Genomic DNA, 26,954 nt, shown 5'->3' on the forward strand with positions numbered 1-26,954 from the left:
GTTTCTGATCAATGTATTAGTGGATGGATTAGATGTGCCTGTGCATCATTACGCGCAGTGAAACGTAGCTTCTTTCATCCAAAATGACCACAGCGACCTCTTTAGCCCAAAAGTCATTATCATCACCCCGTCTATAGTTTGCAGGTCGCAGCGCGTGCAGGATACGGTGTCATCGCAAACAACAGCCAACATGCTGACAAAGCTAACAGTATTTAGCTGAGGGGGACCTGAGAGTGGTTGCTAAGCATCGGTCAGAACAACGTTATCAGCTGTAAGGGCCATGTAGCAGTGCAGAGCAACAGCTATGTGCACTAAACACAGTGCAGGCCAACCTACTGCCCCTTTCACTCAAGAAGCAGTGAAGTTTGGGTGCTGACAGCCCTTGGAAATGATGAGTTTCCGAGTGAAGTAACACTGTTGCTGCTTTATGCTGCATTATTATGACATCAGGATCTTTTTATCACATTGGCGGATATTTTTTTTATTAATCTATTTATTTAATACAATGTACAAATCCAAGTTGCAGAATAAAGTAGACTAAAGACTAGAGTAAAGGATGAAAAATCAGCCCACACAGCCAAGGTGGAGATGAAGCCCCACAATGGGACAAAAAGGACAACACTATATGGGAATATAGGAGAGAAACGTTATTTTAAATGAATAAATAAATAAAATAAAGAAGGTCAACAGACAAGGAGCACAAAGGAGCTAGGCAAGAGACATTAAAACAGGAAGCATTGAGAAATGGATGAGAAATGCCTTTTGCCTTACTGTTCAATTTTCACAAGATTTTCAACTAGTTGGAGAAAGTGTACTAGAGTAGAAGGGGAGTAGTGCCGTATGAATGTAATATTTTCCCAAAATAATCAAAAGATTAACAGTATCTGAAATACATACATCCAAGTTGTCCATAAAATAAATTACATGTGCAACAGAAATCAAAGATGGAATAATAAACAGTTATGGATATCAGTCCTAAACAATTAATAGATACATTGTCAATGGCTTCAGCTTATAAAGAACCAAAGATGTCAAAAGACTTCTCTGGGACCTTCCAGTGTAAAAAAAACATGACAGAAAAAAAACCCCGAGCATCTTCTATGTATTATGCCACGCCCCTTTCACAACGCAGCTCTGCTCCTTGAGCTCTGATTGGAGCAACGCGCGTCAGTCACGATTTGTAGCACGTTTGGTTGCAGTGTCATGACTGTTGATGTCGCTGTCAGAAGTCAGCCTGCCGACACAGAAGAGCGCCAGCAGGTAAGGACGGACACGCAGCGGCAGGTTAATGCTATTAGCGGCACTTAGCAGGAAGCTAGATGTAGTATAGATGCTCAGAGTATTTCTGTTAAAAAATGACTACATGTATTGTCGCCGACGCCGTCCGCCGCCTCGCGTTCAACGTCTGCAGATGATTCTGTGGAAGTGGGAACCCGTGAGCAGCATGCATAAAGCCACTTGTTCAGCATCATGAGGACCAGCCTCAGTTTGACCCGACTCTAAAACGTCTCATAACGTCCAATAGTGGAGAGTTCAGCTAATGTGCTAGCTCATCACGGTATGGTTACTTTAATCAGCTTTGGTCACTCCACCCGTCTAACCCGTTGTAGAGACTGCCAGCAGCCATAATGAGGAATATCTTGTGCACTCACTTCAATCACTTGTTGCTATTGTTTAGAGGGAACTGTGTGTCTGAATGAATCATTCATTAATGTTGACAGCAGTCCTCCAGGCTGTGGTAACGAGGTCTCAGGTCAGTTACCATCCTACAGACTGCCGTAGTAGACAGGGGTGGAAGAAGTATTCACAGCTTTACTTCAGTAAAGGTAGGAGTACTACGGTATCAAAATACTCTATCCTGCATTCTAAATCTTCCTTAAGTAAACGTACTAGCATAGAAAATACGGAAAGTAAAAGTACTCATTGTGCAAAATGACCCATTTCCAATCAATATATTATTATTATTATTAACATAATTATTGATGATTCGTGTGTCATGATTTTAATGTTGCAGTTGGTAAAGATGGCTATTACTATATCTACTATAATATATATATATGCCTGCTTAAGCCGTCTTTGTTCTCAGGTGACAATGCAGTTCCTTGGCCGGCTAATCGACACCGTGTCCTCTGTGTCAAGCCTCTTCACCAACCCCTACCGGGTCAGGGACGTGCCGCTGTCCGACTATGGTGGAGGAGGCAAAGTCCTGCTGAAAGAGGAGGGACGCATGTTCCTGTACAAAAACAGTCAATGCCAGTCATGGGACTGTCTGCTGATGTGCCCTGAGATGCCTAACCTGACCCTGAGGTCAGTACGGGACTCATCATGTACAAAGTGGTGTCATATTTGTCATTATAGCAGGATGTTTATCAACAGCACTTCAGCATGTGGTATTATTGATTTAGCTTAGATCACTATAGACCTGTACAGCTTCCTTATCATGAATGAATCGCTCATTCAGCCATAGATTTAAGAAGCAGGGTCAAGGTTCAAAATAGTAACAAACAGTGAGTAACACTATGAATATAAAAACAGATATTAACAGTATAAACCTAAAAACAAAAGAGTAACAATGTAAGCATACACAACAATAGAGTAATACATTTGAAAACATATAAACAATAGAGTAACAATATAAACATATAAAAACCATATAAATAAATATGAATATATACAAATAATAGAGTAATACAGTCACACATACAGAGTAATACATATAAACATATGCAAACAGTAATGTATACAAACAATAGAGTAATACATATAAACATCCATCCAGCCATCCATTGTCTACCGCTTAACCTGTATTCAGGGTAACGGGGGGCTGGAGCCGATCCCAGCTATCATTGGGTGAAGGCAGGGTTCACCTGGACAGGACGCCATATAAACATATGCAAACAGTAATAAATACAATACAAACAATAGAGTAATACATATTGACATATACAAATAGAGTAATAAATATAAATATATACAGAGTAATAAATGTAAAAATATCCAAACAATAGAGTAATACATTTAAACATATACAAACAATAGAGTAATAAATACATATACAAACAATAGAGTAATGCTAAACATGTGTTATACCCTTTCTGGTGTTGGGCTCCCAGACCGTGGTGGAGAAGCACAGGGGGAGATCTTGTTGTCTCCTGGGCTGAAGCCTGATCCTGCTCTGGGGCTACAGCCTTATACAACTACTCCCATATGACGGCACTGACACCACTGCAGCAACGTAACGTTAACCTCTCACCATGGAGCCTAATAACCAGCTGCAGGAAGCAGTAAGCTGATTTGCTGATGCAGAGTTGAGTGGGCGAGCTGGAGTATATAGAAGCAATAGAACAACAATATAAACATATATATAACAATAGAATCATAAATATTAAAATATACAGTATATGTTAATAATAAATAGTAACATGACACAACACAATGTTATAAACATATTCAAACAAAAGTAACAATATGAACTAGAGGTGGGAGAAATAATCGATTCTATGATGCAACGCAATGCTTTGTTGAATGGTTCTGTATTGATGCAGTCAAGTCAGGATTATCAATTTTACATTTTCTTTTTTCAGGAATCTTTCCACATTGTATATAAGTAATGTAGCAGATTAACTGTATCATACAATAGGAATTGGGTTGAAAGATTTGAAGTAAAAATTCTCATTATATTTAAATCCAAATTAAGATTCATCGTGATGCATCGAGAATCATTTAATAATATAATTGTGACCCTCTGATTCGTACTTGAATCGGATCTTGAGGTGACTGACCATTCCCACCACTAATATGATCATATACAAACAAAAGAGTAACGATAAGAACAAATACAAATCAGAGCGTAACAATATAAACATGTTAACAATGGAGCCATAAATATAGATGCATATAAACTATAGTTATGATATAAACATTTTTACAAACAAAAGAGTAACAAAATAAACAAATACAAACAATATATTAATGAATATGAACATATACAAGTATTAGAGTAATGATATAAACATTACTGCAAAGTGCACTCACTCAGATTTGCCCCTATGGTGAAATGTAACAGTGTAATAAAATGTGAATGTGTAATAAAATAAGAATATGTAATAAAATGTGACTAATCATATCATTTGTGTGAACCAGGCTGTTTCAAGTGGCATCGGAGGAGGACGCTATGAACTGGTTCCCCCAGTATGCCCTCAAGCTCCGCCCCTTCTACGAGACTCTTTCTCTGAAGTCTGAGACAACCCAGCCAATCGTGGACTGCATCCGCAACCACCCGGACTGGAGCTCCGCCCACATCGCCGTGGGAACAGGCCTGAAAGAATGTCTCAAACATAACTATGTCCAGAGGTAAGGTTGAACGTGTTTGAGAAAAAAGCTTAAGAAGGTTTCCTGAAAGCCAATATGTTGTTTGAAATTGTATTTCCCAAAAGTCCAAGAATATTTTCATTTCAACAAAGCATATATATTATACATAAAAGCATCAAGCGTTTTCATTTAAGAAGAGTACATATTCCAGGCCCTTATGCGGCGCTGTTTCTGCTACAAAAACGCAGAAGAAGAGACGGAGCGTGACCGGATGTTTGCAATTGCTATGGCAATACGGGAGGGCTAATCTCCGCCCGACCACCCGATCAATAAACACCCATAAGATGACAATTTGGCCCGTATAAATAAAACCAACAATAAGCACCAACAGCCGTCACCCTAAAGACCTTGACGAGGCGTTGTCACACGTTGGGATGGATTAATTAGACAAATAAATGCCTACATTCATGGGAAGTTAGCTAGCGGTTGTTTGTTAGCATCGTAATAAAGTAGCATATCTGCAACTTTTTCCCGGAATATCGCCCCCCTCTCTCGGCTCCGTTTTTTTTTCATACAGTGGCCCTGATACGCCGTCGTACAGACGAGCAGAATATCTGCTACGAGCACGGAGGCCGCCGTTATTGTTGTTGTTACGAGACGTCGCGGGGGAAGAAGCATAATCAGGGCTGTCAGCCCTGATTATGCTTCTTCACTCCTTCCGCGTAGTGATAACGCAACGGCAACGCAACGGCAACGCAACGGCAACGCAACGGCCACGCAGTTGCTTGGAGACCGTGATGGTTCTGCGTTGGGTTTACGTGTCGAAATGCAATTCAATGCCACACCGGTAAAGGGCGCTATGTTTTTTGTAAAGACTGACCGACCAATCGAGACGCTTGACGTATATCGTCGTTAGCCTCGTTATAGCCTATTTGTTTACTTTCCGGCTTTAAACGTCCACAATTTTTCAGAACTTGGTGTTTTATTTCTTTGTGCAAAAGCGAGAAGGTGCAAACAATAAAACGAGGTGCAAACAATAAAAGTAGCCTATTAAAAGTTTAAATGGCGGTGTTTATGAGTGGAAACCGGAAAGCGGTCTCCAGCGGATGTAGTTAGCGGACCAATCACAGCCAATGCCGCTGCGTTGGTCTTGCGTTGGCGTTGCGTCGCCTCGACGCGCGTCGAGGATTTTTGGGAGGCACACGTCAGGCCCTTGCGTTGACGTAAGGGGGGTCCGCAAGGACGTAAGGGGTCCGCAAGCCCCCTTGCGTTGTGTCGACGCGGAAGCATAACTTGGTCTTCAGGCTCGAGGGTCAAGGAGCGGGGCGATGACGTCAGCGTTTTCGTTTTCGCCGTCCACACGAAAACGATCACGAAACGGAGGGGGGCGTTTTTTTCTTTTTCATCCTGAGAGCTGGTTTAAAAAAAGTGCGTTTTCAAGGTACAGACACACCAAATCAACGGATCCCATTCATTGTCTATGTAGAGCAGGAGCTCCGCATGATGGATACGGCACGTCGAGTTGGTGGCCCCGTCGGCGTATGTGAATTTGCATAAAGTTCGATAGATTGAACTTTATGCAAATGACGTCCGTCCAGCGCAATGCCGCCGGCTCCAGAAACTTCGTTCAAACTATTAAACTAGGCAGTGTTGATCAAATATGAATCCAGATTATGTTACTGCACTACACATTTCCCGCCTCAAATGTTTTCAGAAACATGCTTTAGCATGTAGTTTAACTGTAAAATGAGATCGTTTGTGGCCCGGCCGCCATATTGGAAACGGCAGAGCGAAACTCAAGTCCCGTCCAACTTGAACACAGAACCGCCCACTCGCCGGTGCGTTCGACCGTCCGTTGCGTCCATATCCGTCGCTGCCGGAGTTGGTGTGTCTGTACCATCACGCCGGGGAAACGCCGGATCCGTATGGACGGAAGGGCGAAACGCACAAGACTTCTGCCTTTACGCACTGAAAACGTTTTCGTGTGGAAAGGCCCTAATAGTAGGGCTCTTTGATTTCCACGATGCTAAAAACACAGAGGGAAACGCAGGATTTACAATGGAAATGGAATCAACTGTTAAACGCATAATTTCATGGAATTTCATGGAAACAATTTGTCGAGAGTGTCTACTGTGTTTAATGTAATTTACGGGCACACCGCTTCATCCAGGGTCTCTCTTGTCTGTTTCACCGAGGGGCGGGGCTGACACACACACACACACAGAGTGATCGATAGTCATGTTGAAGAAGTTTATTAAAACTTTTCTCTGAGTTTTGTCAACATAAGGATGAATCGACCCACAAGAATCCGTGTGATGAGCTGCTACAAGCAGAATCTCACATCAGAAACGTTCAGAAATGATTCACAACTGAAAGTGAAACTTAAATAGCAACGTGTGGAGGGGGAGGGGAGGGGGACCAACACTAATATCATGTAGCCTTATATAAGCAACTAACTACAGTAAGCTACAATTTATATATCATGCTGTACTGTATTATAGTGTATACAAATTCTACACAGTACAGTATTTATTCATTTGAAAAACTATTAAAATAGTAAATACATTTCAGCAAATAGGGAAGCTGTATGTTTTAGTGCCTTAAAATAATGTTTCCAAAATAGTTTCAGTGGTTCATCACCTCAAAACCGGGTGAATGGCACTTCCGCATTCGCTCTGCAGCCCTCTATTGGCTGTAACCGCACTATGTAACTTTGCCTCGTCGGGTAGTGGTTTTGTAGTTCTAATGAGACTACCAATTTGACCTGCCTTACGGCAACCGTTACAAAAGCCGGTAGGTGGAGGCTCTGCATGGAGATCAGTGGGAGAACACCCGGCAGGTGCATGGAAGATACCTTGCAGCTAGGTAGTTTTTAAATTGACGTCATGGCAGAGTCTGCAAAGAAAAGGAGGAGTATAATGTCCGATGAGGCGAAGGAAAGAAAACGGGAGCATGACAAAGAACGAGCTCGAACGAGAGTGAATATCGGACCGGCTCACACTCGTTGGCGAGAGCTGAAGGAGGCTACAAAATGCAAGACGGATGGTGACTTGGCTTTGTTGCTGCTGGACAGAGATGGACAGAGTACTCGACCCCAGTACTTGAGTAAGAGTATAAATACTAGCCTACTGGTCAAAATTGACTCCGTTACAAGTAAAAGTAGCTCAGTCGACATGGTACTCAAGTAAGAGTAAAAAAGTACTTGCTTTTAAAGGTACTTAAGTATCCAAAAGTACATGCTTTTAAATTTACTTTAAGTAAAAGTAAGAGTAAGAGTAAATTTCAAATAAAATGAATGGGATCACAGGACTACAGCAGATGTTGCAGATGCAGATATTTATTAACAATCATTGAAATTGTAACAAAATGAACCTGCACGGTCCAACTAACTCTCTATCATTGGGAACTGGAACCCCCTCAATACACATTTGAAAATACATGACTGTTTGTCTGTGTCCATGTTTTTTACTCTGTAAAACTCAAACATGGAGTCCAGATAAGGACCAAAGATTTTCTGAAAGTTCCTCCGGATCATTATCTGAGACTCAGCCATTGTCGCGGTTTTGTGTTGACAAACACAAACACAGTCGAGAGCGTGGCTACTTTGGCAGGATCCTTATGGGGAGGGATACGTATTTCCGCTTTTACGTAGATCCCAGTGGAGAGCGTGCACTGTGATAGGTTAACCTTCTTTGACAAACACAGCTTGTGTCCAATAGTACTTAAAAAAAAAAAAGAAGACCTGAAAGTAACGAGTACTTTTCAGCCTTTCTAGAAATTAACTTGAGTAAAAGTAAAAGTATTTGTCTTGGAAATGTATTCAAGTAAGAGTAATAAGTACCAAAGAAATCTAATACTCAAGTAAAATACAAATCCTCTGGATATGTACTTAAGTACAGTACTTGAGTAAATATTTTTTTTTCCAACAGTGTGCATCTGTGTACAATACATCGATTATTTTATTGGCTCATGTTAGCTAAGGCGTTAGCTAAGGCGTTAGCTATTGTGCTAATATATATGTAACTATCGCTATGGCTCATGTTAGCTAATATTAGCTAAGGCGTTAGCTACTCTACCTTGTCACTGGACATCGTTCAACTCGTTCATCGTTTTCAGAGCCGGTTCTGCATACAAACAAATAACGTGCGTGCGACGGTAGGCTGCGGTAGGCTAAATTATTTAGGACGGCAGTAATTGACAATTCCCTTCCAACCTGTAGGGGGACCGATGAGGAAAAGTTCTTAATTGTTGCTTTAATTACTTTAATACTTAAATTAAATCATATAACACATATAAATGAAACAATTTGAGTGAGAAAATGTATTGAAAAATCCTCATAAGAACACAGATACCAACAATAACAGGTTTAAGAACATGTTTTGAATCTGACGCGGACTTATATTAGGAACTTTCTCAAGAACGAATTGCTGCAGCTGTTCTTGAAAAAACTTTTTTTTTTGTAGATCTTTACATTTTGTAACGCTCAGGAGCAGAGCATAATAGACAGGCCTCCAGGATAGCGGAGGAATTACCACATTCAAGTGAGGATGATGATAATAGCATTGAGGAGGAAGGTCCGCCAGAACAGGAAGGGTTAGCAAATGCTAGTAGTAGTGGAGCTTAGGATACTGAATCTGGAAAGGATGCTGAGGAAGATGAGGCTGAGGGAGCTAAAGATGCAAATGATGGTGAGGGAGTTGAGGCTGAGGATGCATCACCTAAACCATCACCTAACAGAACTCAAGGGAAAAGGACCGGCATTGACCTGGCTTATAAAACAGTATGTCGAGGAGGTTTCCTTGCAGTACAGCTAGCCATGAAAACATTCAGTGTAAGTTAGCGCTGGATGAATCGTGAGCAAGAGACTTGGGAATCTATACAGGAGAGGGAATTCCTCAATGGTGTTTTAGTTATGAATGCATAAATTAAATTATTTTATAGTTCACATGAAAATTTCACATTTCAACACACTATATTTTATAGTTTAATTCAGTTGTTTGTTAAATACATTTCTACAAAAATGCATTCTGTCCACCTGAGTGTACATGTAATTATATCTTTAATAAGGGTTGAAAAAAGTTCAAACCTTGTTTTTCATGCGTAACGATGAATAAAAACACCTGAAAAAAAATCCTGACTGAGGTTATCATATTTCATGCATGAAAGGGTTAAAGATACAATGAGGAAGTATGAACATCATAAAAAGGACATTTGATCTGTTCTTCCATTGAAAAGTATGCTGGAGTTACTTTAATGCACAAACAATAGTCGTGTCCCAATTCACCATCCATCCTTCAAAGGCCACGTCCTTTTGAAGAAGGGAAAGACGAACCGAGCGGTCTCTGAAAGGAGACGGTCTGCTCTATAGAGGGTTACCTGTTGTTCCTGCCCTCACCCTTTGCCGTTCTCGTTGCCTAGGAACCAGTTGCTGTTGACAAGCAAGAGGCTGAGAGTGTAGCAGGTAAATGCCATGTTGATTAAAATCCAATCATCACAGCATCGCCGTGAACCTCCAGTAGTTGGATGCTCTGCATCCGGGAAAGGAAGGGTGCATTTCTGGCCTGCATTAGAAGGAGTCTTTGAAATGAAAGAGCCTGGTTGAAGCTGCTGTGATGCATCCGCTGTTTAAATGCAGCCTCCGAAGAACGTGGATGCTGACTTGTGACTTAGCTCATGCTAACATCTTTGTTCAGCTCAGAGGTTTCCTCATGTATCAACTCTGAAGTATCTGCAAGCTCACTGTCATATCAGAGTGGTCACAACATCTTTCTGTCTCCAGTCAGATCAATGCTCGCGATGCGTCGGGTCAGACGCCGCTGCACTTGGCGTGTGAGCGCGGCGACTCACCGTGTGTGAAGGAGCTGTTGGAGGAAAGCCAGGCTCGCACTGACATCAAAGACCACAACGGAGAGACGCCAGTGCACTGTGCCGCCAAGCAGGACACTCCTGCCATCATCCAGGTGAGACGGACCTCCACTCTTACATCTGATCCAACTTTAAGCAACACTCGTGAAGCAGTCTCATCGCCTTGTTTCCATGCTGGTGTCCATCAAGCCATCCTTTCCTCATTCAGGTCATGTGCTCGCGGATGTGCTCAGGGGTCAATGACCTGAACAACAACGGGGAGACACCGCTCCACGTGGCCTGCCGTCTGGGACGCGTGGAGGCCGTCAGAGCTCTGCTGGGGGGTGGGGCCAAGTGTGATGTCATTGGTGGTGCTGGCTACCCTATCCACAGCGCCATGAAGTATAGTGAGAAGGGGTGAGTAGAGTTCAAGCTGACTCCTGGCTGTTTCAGTGGATCTCATGCTGTGTTCACACCAAACGCTAAGCAAATATTTTGGGCGATGTGATGACATACAAAGTCGGCGCAAAGACGCGAATGGATCCGAGTTCCCACTGCGATGTGAACGTTGAGATTCTCCTCCAGTCGCCACTGATGTTACCGATTGATCATTTTAGATTTCCAGCCGGCAGAATGGCAGAATCAAATGGTGAAAAGAATAATACGCCACAATGTCAGGTGAGTTATGAGTTTCTAGCCATTCTGCCGGCTGGAAATCTAAAATCCCACTCGTTCGGCGTGTTATGAAAGCGTCAGGATTGGAGACGAAACAGCCAATCAGAATTAAGCTTCTTCAAGTCTCTGATTGGTTGCTATTGTGGCACATTTGTAACGCTGTGCCAAATTGAACGAGCATAAAGACAAAGTTGAGCGTGCACAGAAGGGACAGATTGAGAGCCCGCGTGCAGCGGTCAGCAGCGCAGCGAGCAAGAGTTTGAGAGTGGGCATGAGTAAAACTGAGTGAGAGTTATATATTTTTGCCTGCTCAAATGACATTATGTTTTGCTCGCGTATCATTTCTCTTCAAAATATAATTTCTGTGCTCGCAAAATATATTTTTCTGCGCTCAAAATCTCACATTGCTCCTTCATAAATGTGGCACAAATATAACACCATAGACAGACAGACCTAACAAAGCTTAACTTGACACTTTTTACTAATCACCATCATTGTGGAGTTATTTCAGCATCCTTTTGATCTGGTTATTGATATTAAATCACAGATAAAGCCACTGCTCAAAGATGAAGGTAGAAAAGTCATTTTTTCACACAAAAGTTATTTTAAGTTATAATGGAGTATTTTACACTGCTGTATTACTACTTTAGTTTAAACTTTTTCTTCAACAAACAGGTGACAAATTATACAGACAAAGGGTGTAACACGAAATGCACAGACATTTGCATCGGATGAGTGAAGCCAATGATCTAGGGACCTTTGAAATCCACGACGTGGAATAGACGGAATTGTGGAATTTGATAATAGAAAATGAAAAATGCAAATTTGTCAAAATCTGGAAGCAATTTATAAAAATCTGGGTTTTCCCACCATTTGTCAACTTAAATGAGAGTCTCGACAGTGTTTTATTGTCATTAACGGCACAGTGCTACAATGCTTCATGTAGCGCGCACACAGACACGCACTGATCGATAGTCATGTTGAAGAGGCCCTCTGAGACAACTAAAGCATTCAAAAACAGAAGAATTCGACACTATCATCTCAATTTAGAGCAGAGCAATATCCCAACGAGTGTTATGCAGTCAGATGTTCCTTTTTTGAAAAAATGAAAAAGCTCCGTCCATTTCTGGCCAAACGTTGAAAAGGGGAGGAAGCGTTGCCTGAACGTGAGTAGCCACCGTCAGACCCAGTGAGCCGTTTGGTGGCAGCACATGGAGGGGAGCGGGGAGGGAGGAACCTCAGTGGCTGTTGATGAGTCCTTAACATGGCTGTGGTTAGTGTAGATAGTGTAGATAGTCTGTAGACAGTTTTCATATCATTTCTCATATTTGCTTATTGAGCTGAGATTTGATCTGATTTAAAAAAAAAAAAAAAAACTCTTAAATTGTAAAACACAGATTTCTGAAAAATAATGGAAAACAAGGAATTTGAGAAAAATTGAAATGGAAAATTAGAATGTCTTTGTTGTGTTTGACCATCAGCTGTGTGGAGGAGATCCTCAAAGCAGACCCAGGCCAGCTCCAGGCGGAGGACTCTTTGTATGGAGGGACGCCTCTCCACTGGTCCAAAACTGCTGAGGTGTGTGTGTGTGTGTGTGTGTGTGTGTGTGTGTGTGTGTGTGTGTGTGTGTGTGTGTGGGATCTAATGTTTGCCGAAGTTCATGTGCATTTAGAAAAGGGACTGATCGTAATATTTGAAAAAATAAGATTACAGAAATGGTAAATTGTTAATTTGAGAACAGTTTGGTGGTCGACTGATTGTTTTATTAATTTCTTCTGATGAGTCCAATGACATTTTCATTTCATGTTTACGTAAAACAATATTTAACTTATAGAAGAGAAACAAGCTGCAGTCATTCATAGAAACATGGTCTACTAATTAGACTATGAGTCACACACAGAATTGCAAAAAGTATTGTTATGGTATCGGTATCAGTTCAAGGTATCCAGGTTTCCAACGATATCCAGATTCAAGATTGCCGGTTCGAACCCCGGCTCCTCCTAGCTGAGTGCCTGGTGTCCCTGAGCAAGACACCTCACCCTAATTGCTCCTGACGAGCTGGCTGTCGCCCTGCGTGGTTGACTCCGCCGTTGGTGTGTGAATGTGTGTATGAATGGGTGAATGTCAGTCATTACTGTAAAGCGCTTTGGATAAAAGCACTATATAAATGAGGCCATTTACCATTTAAATCCTCCTCTGTGGTTGCCAGATGTGTCGTATGCTGCTGGAATACGGCTGTGCAGTGAACTACCTCAGTAAGACCGGAGAGAGTGCCCTCCATATCCTGACCAAGAAGGGCCGCTTTGAGGCGGCCATGGTGCTGCTTACCCACGGAGCCAATGCCAACCTCAAGGGCCAGAATGGAAACACCGCCCTGCACCTCGCCATGAAGGTGTGTGTTCCACATATCATCTCTGCCTCGCACTTCTTTATCTTACTCCTACTCAGCATGTTCACAAAAGGGAAGAGGATGGTTTTGTAGTGTGTAACAACACACTATTAGGAGGGCATTTTAAAAGCCAGCCAATCAGGTTGCATCACTTATACAGTGTAATGCTGTGTTCACATTAGTGCCACCAGTTATACCGCAAGATCATTTCTTGTTTATTTGTTTATTCGCACTAGAGCGGGGCAGGGCTTCCCTCCACTTATACCCCAACTAGGTTTCCTCCATCACGGCTGAAATCATCACTTTTGCTGCTTTGTAATGTTGTGAAGTCCCAGATCCACCAGGGAACCAGACAGCGTCCTGTCTAGATTCATGACATTATCCAGAGGCGCTCAGTGTCAGTATGCATACATCGACCCCAAGTATCATTCTTTTAATATATAAACTATTAATAGTGCAAGTACAAGTTTAACCTTTTGGTAACAATTTTTTTTTCAGTCCACTAGATGGTGCTGATTTACAATAAAAATGAGTGGAGTGAGATAAACTGAGTGAAAACGTTATCTTATATATTACAACATACACCGATAAGCCATGACATGATGACCACTGACAGGTGAAGTGAATAACCCTGTATATCTCGTTACCATGGCACCTGTCAGTGGGAGGGACATATTAGGCAGCAAGTAAACATTTTGCCCTGAAAGTTGAGTGTTAGTGAAGCAGGAAAAATGGGCAAGTGTAAGGATGTGAGTGACTTTGACAAGACTATGATTCCGCGATACAGAAAATGCAGACGGAATCACAGAGATTGACAATGAAAATTTAATCAAATATAAAACGTGGAATTTCATTGAATTTATAAAAACTGGGCTTTCCCCTGAACATTTTAAGTGTTTGTCACCGCACCTAAGCTGGAAAAAAATTGGAAGAAACACGTTGTCGGGAGTCTCTACTGTGTTTCCGGGCGGCGGGGCTCACACAGACATAACTTTTCTATGAGTTTTGAGTGACTTTTTTTTATCGACAAAGGGGGGGCCCTGCAGAAAAAGTTTGGGAACCACTGGATTAATCTAACAATTCTAAATGGTAAATGTTCCTCATTTATATAGCGCTTTTATCCAAAGCGCTTTACAGGAATGACTGACATTCCCCCATTCACACACACATTCACACACCGACGGCGGAGTCAACCACGCAGGGCGACAGCCAGCTCGTCAGGAGCAATTAGGGTGAGGTGTCTTGCTCAGGGACACCAGGCACTCAGCTAGGAGGAATTCTTTTTTCAGTTATTGATTATTTCACATTACTTTATCAAAAACTACTCACACAATATGGATATCAAAACATTTCTTGTAAACATTACAATATTTAATACATATTTCTTTAACATGGCACTTAGAGCATTGATAAGAATCTTTCCAAAATAAAATTCTGTGTGATGAATTAAATTGTGTAAGCCATCACACTTTGCCTTGGGGCCGGAGTGCCACTGAGTCACACCATGCGGGTGAGGTGTGTGTGGTGGGGGAGGGGCTGATACCATGAGCCGCTGGTGGATAAGGTCCATTTTGGCCTGGAAGAAGTCCAGGAACTTGGAGCAGAGGTCTGGGGCACCTGCGGGATGAGGTGCATCAGGGGGGCGGAGGAGGCGGTTTATAGTGGAGAACAGGCTTCTGGGATTGTTTTGCTAGGAGTCAATGATTTGTTGGGTGGATGATGGGTTTTGGTCTTGGAGAGAGCGTCCACGTGGCATGTGGTCTTTAAATGGCAGAAGGTGAACTGTGAGACCTGTTTTCCTGTAGAGCCTCTCCAGCAGGCCACCAGCGGCCTTCATGCTGCGGGGTCCAGTGGTGAACCATAAGACAGGGCGGTCGAAGGAGACAGTCCAGGTCTAGAGAGTGTCATCATTCTGATCTGGCAACACCGTCACTAAGGTTTTACAGGAACGACTATCAGTGGAGTTGTAACATTAGGATGCATAGTGCTTCTTCCACAACGTTGTCAGATGATTGACTTTGTTCAAATAATGTTGTGTAACAAGTGCAACTTTATAGCAGTGGAATAAGCTAGCTACTACTGGACAGCTGGCTAGTTTCTGTCATTAATGCTACGCTGGTTACTGAAAATGAGCCGAGCAGCAGGTCCCTCCACCTCACTCCCCACCGCTCTAGATACCTAGCTAACTAGCCAGCCATCAGTCCCCAGAGTGCTTCCGATTTCTTCCTCGTGATCTGTGACATCACTATACGGACCCGTTGACATGCATTGTCACCATCACAAGTTACAACAATCACCATTTTCTTTTGCACTTGTCACATGACCACTGAAAATAGTTCCATGTCCATTCTATTTCTATTTCTATGCAGTGGACCTGCAAGTCATAAACGCAGGAGAGAAAACAATTCACATCAGAAAATAGATCATCTGATTGTTCTTTCTCTCTTGCCTCTCAGAGCTTCCATACAACTCAGATTTTTATCAACTGGAATAAACACGTTCTCCTCTCACAACTGTGCAATAATGTAACTCATTTACTACACTTTAAATGGATTCACCAAAAAGCTCAAATAAAACACACACTTGATGATCTGTCATTTTGCAGAGTACCCGTTGTGTTTTTCCTTCATTGTCATGTTTCTGTTGAAACCTTTTATGGTACTTTTTCTGTGATTCATCAGATGGACCATATGGAGTTGATCAAAGCTCTGATTGTGTTCGGGGCTGATGTGGAGATCCATAACGACCTGGGAGAAACACCTGGACTCATCGCTGCTCGCAGCAGCAAAGGTGAGAAGGCTGAGAGAAGTGTGAGGAGATGAGGGGAAAGGTCAGGAGGCAAGGAGGTATATGGAGGACGAGTGAGTCGAGGCAAATCAGGAACAGTGATGAGTTCATGGGACCATGTTCGACTTAACAGGTAGATTGAATGTGATGATAACATTTAGTCTCATGTCGATGTGTTGCTCTGGAAATGGTTGGGTGTGAACAGTACAAACTGTAAGCAAGTATTATGGCCTGTCGCACCAAATGCAATCAAAATTTGTTTTCATCTGGACATAAATATGGCAGCAACCTTGTTGTTTGGACCACAGACAGTCTCTGGTTCCTCCACATAGTCTGGTCTGGTCTCTGGACTAATGTGAGCTACTATCTAGACCTCTGGGGGACCAAACCAAACCTTATCATGTTAGACGTGAAAATGTTATGCTGCCAGACTTTACCTCACTCATTCTGAAACCCTTGATTCTAATTCGACAGGAACAAAATCCAACCTCTTTCCACTGTTCCAACAAGTAAACCCTTATTTCAACCCAACTCAACTAAACTCAACTTTATCTGTCAATTCCTTCCATGTACCACATACAAGAAATCAAAACGTTTTTCACTGTCCCACGGTGAGATAAAGTGCACAGGCACAACAGAGAAGACAATACATTAACACTAAAGTAAACAGTAAAGTGCACTACAGATAAGACATTTACTTATACTAAAAATAAACAATAAAATGTGTCTACTATGGATATGTATAAGTGATAAGTGGTTGTAGTGCAAAAAGACAGTAGCTAGCAGCAAAAAGTTCTGTGTGATATGTTGTAATTAGTAGTAATAATAATAGTGCAAAAAATAGCAGCAGAAAGTATGATAGTGCAAGAGACAGTTTGTCAGTGTGAAGCTCATTGAGTTGGTGTTAGCAGAAACAGATTTCATTGGAGATTCAGATGTTGCTTCCTTGATTTGAAAAGATCAGAACATTAAGATGAATGTGTTTCATGTAGAGGTGGTTGTTTAGAAAGCAGAAAAGGTGGTAAAAGGAGTTTCCTGTCATGTATAGATTTTTTAAATGCATGATAACTGCTAACAGCTGGCTTGTGTTCTTGCTTCCTGTGTGTGCATGTGTGTGTGCGTGTGTGTGTGTGTGTGTGTGTGTGTGTGTGTGCGTGTGCACACGCATGTCTAACATGTTGCCTATGTGTGTGTGTGTTAACTTGGAAGGTCCTAATAGAAAGATACTGCTGGACATGCTGTGTAGTGTAGGGGTCCAGCGGTGCCTCCCACCCTCCCCCAGCACTCCTCCCCCTTTCTCCAACAAGGCCAAGCCTGCAGGCATAGGTAACATCACCATCCCTCTTCACTGGGATACTCTTTATTCTCATTTTCTTTCACCATCAGTTCTTCTTTTTTCAACAGTTCAGACAGCTGATCACCTCCTCCCATGCAAATTCTATTTACTCAAAATATTGAAAAACTAAACATAATACGGACTGATTGTCAACAGATTAACATATTTTAATTTGGCATATTTAAAGTTGAGACAACATACTTACGTTATGGGGATAAAAGTAAACATCATCATGCATGACTAGACAAAGCTGTCTAGCTCATTCACATGGTGGAGCCTGATTTAAAAACATACATTATGATTTAAAATCATCTTATTTCATGTTTTTGTGCCATTTTACGAGTTTTAAGTGTATTTTGATGAATATCAGGATAATATGAAAAAAATTATGTTCAGCAGGGTAATCTTGACATGCCATTTTCATATCGTTCCATGTCTAATCACGAATCTATCCATCAATGGATCAGATACTTTGCGAGATAAGTGGAGTGTCTGAGGAGTCACAGTGAATATCGCTGCTGCCGATGGAACATTTAGCATCCAGACATTTTGATGCTGCTCAGTTTGAATTCAACGTTTAAGCTTCTCACTCATCTGGAAGTCTGAGACAAAACCACACTAACGATGAAAACATGAGCATACATAATTACAGATGACGTAGGCTATAAAGGATGCTCCTAAAACTGAATAATATCAATATATCACGTCTTGATCTAAACATGCTCTATCCAGAATAAAGTCTACTTTGAATACCCAAACGGATTATGATGTTTACATGACCCATATCAACTTCAGGATATTGTCATATTCTGAATAATAGTGGACTATGAATAGTCTATGTTTAGGGGAGACTCATCTTGCCTTCAAAGATACAATCTCCAACTTCTCTCTTTTATTCTCTTCGGCACCTCCTTTTGGCGATCAGTGGTATCTTCTAAGGGAATGTTGCCACAGAAACACAGTTTGTTCCTTCGTTAAAGATGCTATTGACAACATTGATAACATCCAGCTACTAAATGTCGCTTCACACTCCCCCTTCCATTGCATTCACGTCACAACAGCTGTTGCTCGAAGCGCATGCGGCTCAATGGGTTGCCAGTTCTTGCACAACCTGCATTTTCATGTTCGAGTGGAGTGACACTCAGACAGACTCAGTCATGTCAAGTGATGAATCTTTCATGGTATGAATTCATTTTTTGCTTCACATATTTTTCCATTTTTTCCACACTAACTGGCAACCCCAAAGACTCTTGACCCCTGACTACGCAGAGATACCACATGACACCAACGTCGTTATTCTATTGGCTCACAAGCCTTGCTAGAAGCCTCAGCCAAACATCACATGTCTACACAGAGGTAAACAGAACATTCATTTTGGACCCGTCAACATGTTTTTAAATTATGAATTCACAATCAAAACATTTTTTTCACAAGAAGTGATACTTTGATTCTGCACCTTTCTAAAAGCTCTGTGGATGTGTTATCTTTTTAAATTATTAGTTTAAATAAAAATTGTCAATATGACCTTGAACTGAAAATCTTCCAGATTATTACTTTTAGTCTTACAGTCTTAAATTTAAATCTTCCAGATTATTACTTAAAGTCTTACAGTCTGAAGTTTAAATCTTACAGATTTATTACTGCACTTATTTAGGAACTGATTTATCTGAATCCCTGTTTTCTACACCCGGCTACATATTATTTATTGTATTTCATTTTACACGTTTTTCCAGGGATGGTCAACAAGAGACATTTTTTTCAGTTTGATTTAAAACAAATATTTGCACAATAATGACAGCCAAGTGGTGCTGTTTTTGTATTTTTTTTTATTCTTGAACAAGTGATTTGTTCACATAGGCCTAGACTACTTGGGAATCTCATTTATTTTTATTGTGTTAATAAAGAAAATATGTATTTAAATTTTGCCTTGAAACACAGACATTCTTTTTAGGTTTAAATCGAAAATTGTCCATTAGTTTGAAAAAATCAAGATTGTATTTTAGGCCGAATCGCCCAGCCCTATAAGCAACACACTGCAGCAGAGTCCTGGTAGTGGATAAAAAAAAATGTTTTTCCAGACACATAACTCCCATGTGGCTTGTAGAAAAACCAGCGACTCTTTTTCCTTTTCCTTCACTTGATCAATTCATTTGTTGACCCCATATCAATAGCTGTTGTGATTGGCTGACAGGGTTTGAGGACATCCTGTCTGCGGGGGCTGCAGTCACTCTGATGACCAGAAGCATGTCTGAAGTAGACGGCCCCGAGAAGAGGAAGTGAGTCATAATGCTGTTCCAGTCATGGTTGCTTTTCTTGATGAATTTTGCCAGTCTGAGACAATGTGATACTCTCACGTCCTCTGCAGGATGGACAGACTGCTGTGTCTGGATGGAGGCGGTATTAAAGGCCTGGTGTTGATCCAGATGTTGATCGCTCTGGAGCGAGAGGCTGGCCGGCCAACCAGAGAGCTCTTCGACTGGGTGGCTGGCACCAGCACCGGGGGCATCCTCGCCCTTGCCATCATCCATGGTGTGATGTCACAGTTTGACTTATATCTTCTTTTTTTCATTTTTATGAATTGTCTCGGGTTGCCAACCAGCTCCTGGTGTTTGATTGGTCACGTTTTGTCCAAGTTGTAATTTAAGTTGTTTTTTTAAGTTTAAAATGAAACCTCACAGAGGAAAAAACACACATTGTACAAGCTTTAATGCTGCAGGATTTATTGTTTCCAGCATCAATACTGTGATGAGTGCATTCATGATCATCTCATCGCAGAACTTCAAACACATCACGCTACAAAGGAAAACTCCCATGATTCTCATTGACTGATCTGATTGACTAATGCAGTATTAGTGACAGTCCAGGTCAGCCGCCACACTTTCATGATCAACTCCAGGTGTGTGTACTCTGTGGGAGGCAGTGGTTGCTTTAGACTTTTTCATTGTCAATAGTCCCATGGACAGGGTGTAAAAATTCCATCACAATCTATTATTACCGGCCATTTTAATTTACATTTTTAAATAATAATAAGACACAGACTAGGTGTTTTGGACATATTGTGAATTGTGGAAATTATTACTTTTTTAAATGCATTTTTGAGTTTGGACTAAAAACACAGCACCAGCTGCAGCGCACACTTTACTGAAAGTATCAGCCAGATAATTTCCCCGTAGTGGTTCAACCGGCTTCATCAGGTCAGCTTGGAGAGACCAGGGCCGTTTCTCTATACCCAGTACGCCAAGTTCGAACTCGTGAACTCCGGGAGTCTAGACTTGCGGAGTTCAGTTGGAAGAACGAACTCCCGGGGTACGGGAGGACGGGAGAACGGGAGGACGGTTTTTTTTCTGCATTTGGAACAGGAACGTACTTGATGACGTCATCGTTTTTGCCGGTTGACGGCGTTCAACTTCCGGTTATTTTCACTGGTTAAAATAAAATAAACACCGGGACAAGGCAGTCATCAGCGGGGTAGCAGTAATGCTAAGTGCCCGGGCCAACTTGCTAGCGGCTAGCGAGGTAGCTAGCCGTGATAGCCGTTAGCGGCGAAAACGTCGGAATAAAAACTACGTGCTACAGTAATAAATGTTGTAAGTTGAAAAAATGACATTCCCGCAAAAATACATAAAAACATTTATTCACCCCAAAACAGTAGAATTTCAAAACTTCTAACGTTAACTTACATTGTGCGTCTTCTCCTCCGCCATTGCTTTATTGAAATGCATTCTGGGATACGTAACTGCCCAAAGTCCACACAAGTCTCCTCCGATGCATCCTCTGTGAAATGGGCGGGGCAAGAACACATCCGGGGTATTTGACCGTACTTGGCCAGATGCGAACTTTGAATTGGAACAGTACTCGGTCCGACGCTGATGACGTTTCTCAAGTCCACAAGAACAGAAGTACAGAGAAGAACGCATATTGAGAAACGGCCCAGCTCTCATCTTATACCTACTTGGTACCTGTCTGTCTCTACATGTCTCCCTGTGATAGACTGGTTACCTGTCTGTCTCTACATGTCTCCCTGTGATAGACTGGTTACCTGTCTGTCTCTACATGTCTCCCTGTGATAGACTGGTTACCTGTCTGTCTCTACATGTCTCCCTGTGATAGACTGGTTACCTGTCTGTCTCTACATGTCTCCCTGTGATAGACTGGTTACCTGTCTGTCTCTACATGTCTCCCTGTGATAGACTGGTTACCTGTCTGTCTCTACATGTCTCCCTGTGATAGACTGGTTACCTGTCTGTCTCTACGTGTGAGCCCTGTCATAGACTGGTTACCTGTCTGTCTCTACATGTCTCCCTGTGATAGACTGGTTACCTGTCTGTCTCTACATGTCAGCCCTGTGATAGACTGGTTACCTGTCTGTCTCTACGTGTGAGCCCTGTCATAGACTGGTTACCTGTCTGTCTCTACATGTCTCCCTGTGATAGACTGGTTACCTGTCTGTCTCTACATGTCTCCCTGTGATAGACTGGTTACCTGTCTGTCTCTACATGTCTCCCTGTGATAGACTGGTTACCTGTCTGTCTCTACATGTCTCCCTGTGATAGACTGGTTACCTGTCTGTCTCTACATGTCTCCCTGTGATAGACTGGTTACCTGTCTGTCTCTACATGTCTCCCTGTGATAGACTGGTTACCTGTCTGTCTCTACATGTCTCCCTGTGATAGACTGGTTACCTGTCCGTCTCTACATGTCTCCCTGTGATAGACTGGTTACCTGTCTGTCTCTACATGTCAGCCCTGTGATAGACTGGTTACCTGTCTGTCTCTACGTGTGAGCCCTGTCATAGACTGGTTACCTGTCTGTCTCTACATGTCTCCCTGTGATAGACTGGTTACCTGTCTGTCTCTACATGTCAGCCCTGTGATAGACTGGTTACCTGTCTGTCTCTACGTGTGAGCCCTGTCATAGACTGGTTACCTGTCTGTCTCTACATGTCTCCCTGTGATAGACTGGTTACCTGTCTGTCTCTACATGTCTCCCTGTGATAGACTGGTTACCTGTCTGTCTCTACATGTCTCCCTGTGATAGACTGGTTACCTGTCTGTCTCTACATGTCTCCCTGTGATAGACTGGTTACCTGTCTGTCTCTACATGTCTCCCTGTGATAGACTGGTTACCTGTCTGTCTCTACATGTCTCCCTGTGATAGACTGGTTACCTGTCTGTCTCTACATGTCTCCCTGTGATAGACTGGTTACCTGTCTGTCTCTACATGTCTCCCTGTGATAGACTGGTTACCTGTCTGCTTCTACATGTCAGCCCTGTGATAGACTGGTTACCTGTCTGTCTCTACATGTCAGCCCTGTGATAGACTGGTTACCTGTCTGTCTCTACATGTCTCCCTGTGATAGACTGGTTACCTGTCTGTCTCTACATGTCAGCCCTGTGATAGACTGGTTACCTGTCTGTCTCTACATGTCAGCCCTGTGATAGACTGGTTACCTGTCTGTCTCTACATGTCAGCCCTGTGATAGACTGGTTACCTGTCTGTCTCTACATGTCTCCCTGTGATAGACTGGTTACCTGTCTGTCTCTACATGTCAGCCCTGTGATAGACTGGTTACCTGTCTGTCTCTACATGTCAGCCCTGTGATAGACTGGTTACCTGTCTGTCTCTACATGTCGGCCCTGTGATAGACTGGTTACCTGTCTGTCTCTACATGTCAGCCCTGTGATAGACTGGTTACCTGTCTGTCTCTACATGTCTCCATGTGATAGACTGGTTACCTGTCTGTCTCTACATGTGTCCATGTGATAGACTGGTTACCTGTCTGTCTCTACATGTGTCCATGTGATAGACTGGTTACCTGTCTGTCTCTACATGTGTCCATGTGATAGACTGGTTACCTGTCTGTCTCTACATGTGTCCATGTGATAGACTGGTTACCTGTCCAGGTGAACCTGCCTTCACCCAATGTCAGCTGGGATTGTTCCAGCCCTGAACAGGATAAGTGGTTACAGATAATGGATGGCTGGAAATGATGATGATGTTTTGATGTTTGCAGGTAAGTCCATGGAGTACCTGCGCTGCCTGTACTTTAGGATGAAGGAGCAGGTGTTCAAGGGGTCACGACCTTATGAGTCAGCACCACTGGAGGACTTCTTAAAGAAAGAGTTTGGAGAGAACACCAAGATGACGGATGTCCGATACCCCAGGTAACGATAATGCTGTCCAGGCTGCAAACAGAGGCTCCGGGAAAAGAATCTGCTCATTAGCAAATAACATAGAATGCACTCATGTTAGCTCGCTGATAGTGTGAGCCAGCACGGCGGTGTGTATGCAAATATAAAACCCATACCCCCATAGTCCCACCCCATCATGTGGACCACCATGGGACCTTATTTGGGAAGAAATAAGTACACTACACAAAGGCAAGAGACAAATATTTTCAATCCTGTTTGAAACGTACCATGAGTTCCACGTTTGATCTTTGTCAATTTAAAAGATAATTTTGCATAAGAAAGTCTTATTTTGTGATATAACTGTTAAAGTATTAAACTATGAAAATACATTATTTGACGGGGATGTCATCAACCAGAGGGCCAGGGCAGATCCTACATCTCCTAATAAAATAAGTCATTATGGGAGTTGAGCCCAGTGCTGCTGGACTTTATAATAAATGACTCAAAGATGCGTATCTGAGCCAGCAGCCCTGTTTGAGGTGAAACCCACAGAACTGTTTAATATATAGGAATGAATGTGTTAGTGGAGTGTTTTTACTTTAAAAGGAAACCATGCTTTGTAATGTAATGAAAATATTAATTGAACAAGAAATTATTATAATTAATATTAAATATTTTATTGTAATTTAAATCCTACAGTATTATACAACTTTAGAATAGGAAAAAAAACACTAACCAATTATTTTGCACAGACGTCAGCAGTCAAATGTGCATAAGTTTGCTTTTAAATGTTTGTAGGATTTTTTCTAACCCGTGAACAAATCCCAGATAAGAAAACATTGGTGAATGCCAGAATATTGGTGAAAAGTGCATAAGTGCGATTAAAGAATACATTTCTTCCCAAGAACGCTTGGTGGATGAGGCCCAATGACTCTGATTGTGTACAGGGTGATGGTGACCAGTGTTCTGGCAGACAGACATCCAGGCGAGCTCCACATCTTTAGGAACTACGACCCTCCCTCCGTCCACAGAGAGCCTCCGTATGCCACGACCGCCACATTCAAGCCCCTAACAATCCCACAAGGTACTTCAACAAGTAGAGTTCTGGGTTGTCCTGCTGCTCACTAGTGCTCACTAGTGCTAGCGTTGTATTGGAGGGGTAAGGCTGTACACTGTCTGATACGACCACTGGATGTGTCAGAGTAAGTAGACCCTACACTTGGTTGCTTTAAAGAGAAACTAAACCCTAGAGTTTTTCCTCATATAAGGTGTAAAAATGTATAAGGTACAAGGTAAGGTATAAAAAGGGCTACTACTCACTAAATACCCACATGTTGATTTTCAGCTGAAACGAGTGGTTCGAGGGTTTAGTTACTCTTTAAATTGTGGGACTATGTAATCTCAAAAGAGTAATATGTTCTCAGTTTATTCTGGAAACGAAACCTGAAAAGTGCACTGGGTGGCTGAACTTCTGAATCTGCATGCTATGGTTTTCCTGTACAAGTCCAGTTGTGCTTTGTTGTTTGAGTGGCAGCCATGTTGTTGTTGCAGGATGGGAGGATGAGGATGTATTGATAGTAGGATACACAGAGGAGCCAGCCACAAAGCGTAGGAAGGTGACTGATGAAGGTGTGTGTCTGCGTGAGTGAGAGAACACAAAGTTCAAAAATCTTTCAATTACGTAAGCCACAGTTTTTCAAATACGCCTAAAAAAATGTACATTTCCCCACGTTTAAAGGGACAGTTTGGCATTTTTTTCTTAATTAACTAGCTCAAGAGGTTTCTCTTCGGACAGAGCCAGGCTTGCTGTTCAGGCTAAGCCAAGTGAGCCTGCTGGTGGTAGCTTCATACTTCCTGTGGACTTGAGACTGGTATCAGTCCTCCAGACACCAGCTCAGAGCAGGACTGTGCCACCCACAAGCGGTTCGATCCCCGCTTCAAAATTCTGTTAACTTAATGTGTTGACTCCATCCTTTTTGTTAGCTATGCTCGCTAAATCTGGACCTGTAATAAAATAGTATCGTGACATTTGTAACGGCAGGGCAATATTTTCTCTGGTATCGGTATGCTGTGAAACACTAATCTGCACCCAGATAATCAAAGTCTCTGATTCACTGTTTCATGCCTCATTTAAAGTCTTCTCTTCTCTCTTTTTAAACCAGAACAGCTTGTGTGGCGAGCTGCCCGGTCCAGTGGCGCTGCCCCCACTTACTTCCGCCCAATGGGCCGCTTTCTGGATGGAGGGCTGTTGGCCAATAACCCGACGCTGGACGCCATGTCGGAAATCCATCAGTACAATAAAGCTTTAAAAACACTGGTAGGCAACCTGACAGCTGCATTCTGGTTTTCCTTTTCATTTGCTCTTCCATGAACTTCACGTTCAATCATGATATGATTTTTTAAAGCAGATTTAGTTATATTAGACCTCGTTTTCCTCTCCTCCCTCTCAGGGCCATGGAAACCAAGTCAAGAAGTTGGGTCTGGTGGTCTCCCTCGGTACAGGTGAGCCCCTTCACTGTGTCAGAACGGCAAATAATGCATTTTATTCTTGTGTTGTAACATTAAGGGGGATCTATTGGCAGAAATTGAAGATAATATGAATATATTCAAAGGTATAATCACCCGACGTTTATATCTATCTACATATGTATCTATATTTACAGAGAAGTTTCAGTTTTTTGCAATGTGCAACCTCACCACTAGATACTGCCATATTATATACACAGGACAATCTATCTGTCACTGTTTGTGGTAATACATTCTTCAGAGCTGCTGAGTACCGCCCCTTCCTGCATGTTTATCAATTGAAAAGATCATTTTTCAAACCTAGAAAGTCTCAGTGTGCCGTAGGTTTGTCATCGTGTCATTTAGTTAAAGTCCCAGTTGGCAACATTTTTTTTGATCATATTCACTGAAGCCGACACTAGGCTCTGATAGAACAACATAAATCATCCGGTTTTAGTTTTGCAAAAAATCGACCATGCCCGGCTCATCCTGTCCAATCAGCACACAGGACTGTGTTCGTGCACACACAGGGTGCAGTCGAATATTCTATTTTGCTTAGGAAGGTTCCTACCTGAAGAAGTGACCCAGAAGTAAACAAGTGGCCGCCATGATAAGAGCCGTTCGGATTCTCTAAATGCAAAGGAAAGGAGCTCCAATGCTTCCTTTCAGAGCTCCTTTAGTATGGTGTTATATTTGTGCCACATTTATGAAGGAGCAATGTGAGATTTTGAGCGCAGAAAAATATATTTTGCGAGCACAGAAATTATATTTTGAAGAGAAATGATACGCGAGCAAAACATAATGTAATTTTAGCAGGCAAAATTATATAACTCTCACTCAGTTTTACTCATGCCCACTCTCAAACTCTTGCTGCACGCGCGCTCTCAATCTGTCCCTTCTGTGCACGCTCAACTTTGTCTGTACGCTCGCTCAACTTGGCACAGCGTTACAAATGTGCCACAATAGCAACCAATCA

At 42.2% G+C, this 26,954-nt stretch overlaps 1 protein-coding gene across 3 annotated transcripts in view; it reads left to right on the forward strand.

The window, feature by feature from the left end:
• The first annotated feature begins 1,186 nt into the window (after positions 1-1,186).
• Positions 1,187-26,954, forward strand: part of pla2g6 (phospholipase A2, group VI (cytosolic, calcium-independent)) — a 34,163-nt gene continuing 8,395 nt past the window's right edge. The window contains exons 1-17 of one of the 3 annotated variants that reach the window (XM_084005584.1): positions 1,221-1,260; positions 1,722-1,826; positions 2,087-2,307; positions 4,144-4,353; positions 10,091-10,271; positions 10,385-10,572; positions 12,312-12,408; positions 13,040-13,222; positions 15,901-16,009; positions 17,216-17,332; positions 19,534-19,618; positions 19,708-19,871; positions 23,356-23,506; positions 24,421-24,557; positions 25,025-25,102; positions 25,636-25,790; positions 25,924-25,975. In XM_084005584.1, the coding sequence (XP_083861710.1) occupies positions 2,093-2,307; positions 4,144-4,353; positions 10,091-10,271; positions 10,385-10,572; positions 12,312-12,408; positions 13,040-13,222; positions 15,901-16,009; positions 17,216-17,332; positions 19,534-19,618; positions 19,708-19,871; positions 23,356-23,506; positions 24,421-24,557; positions 25,025-25,102; positions 25,636-25,790; positions 25,924-25,975 (2,122 nt within the window). In that variant the 5' untranslated portion in view covers positions 1,221-1,260; positions 1,722-1,826; positions 2,087-2,092. Of the gene's footprint in view, positions 1,261-1,721; positions 1,827-2,086; positions 2,308-4,143; positions 4,354-10,090; positions 10,272-10,384; positions 10,573-12,311; positions 12,409-13,039; positions 13,223-15,900; positions 16,010-17,215; positions 17,333-19,533; positions 19,619-19,707; positions 19,872-23,355; positions 23,507-24,420; positions 24,558-25,024; positions 25,103-25,635; positions 25,791-25,923; positions 25,976-26,954 lie in introns of all 3 variants that reach the window. The other 2 variants (XM_084005583.1, XM_084005585.1) reach the window with 2 other exon arrangements.

Source organism: Eutrigla gurnardus (assembly GCF_963514095.1).
Source record: "Eutrigla gurnardus genome assembly, chromosome: 3".
NCBI classification, from domain to species: Eukaryota; Metazoa; Chordata; class Actinopteri; order Perciformes; family Triglidae; genus Eutrigla; species Eutrigla gurnardus.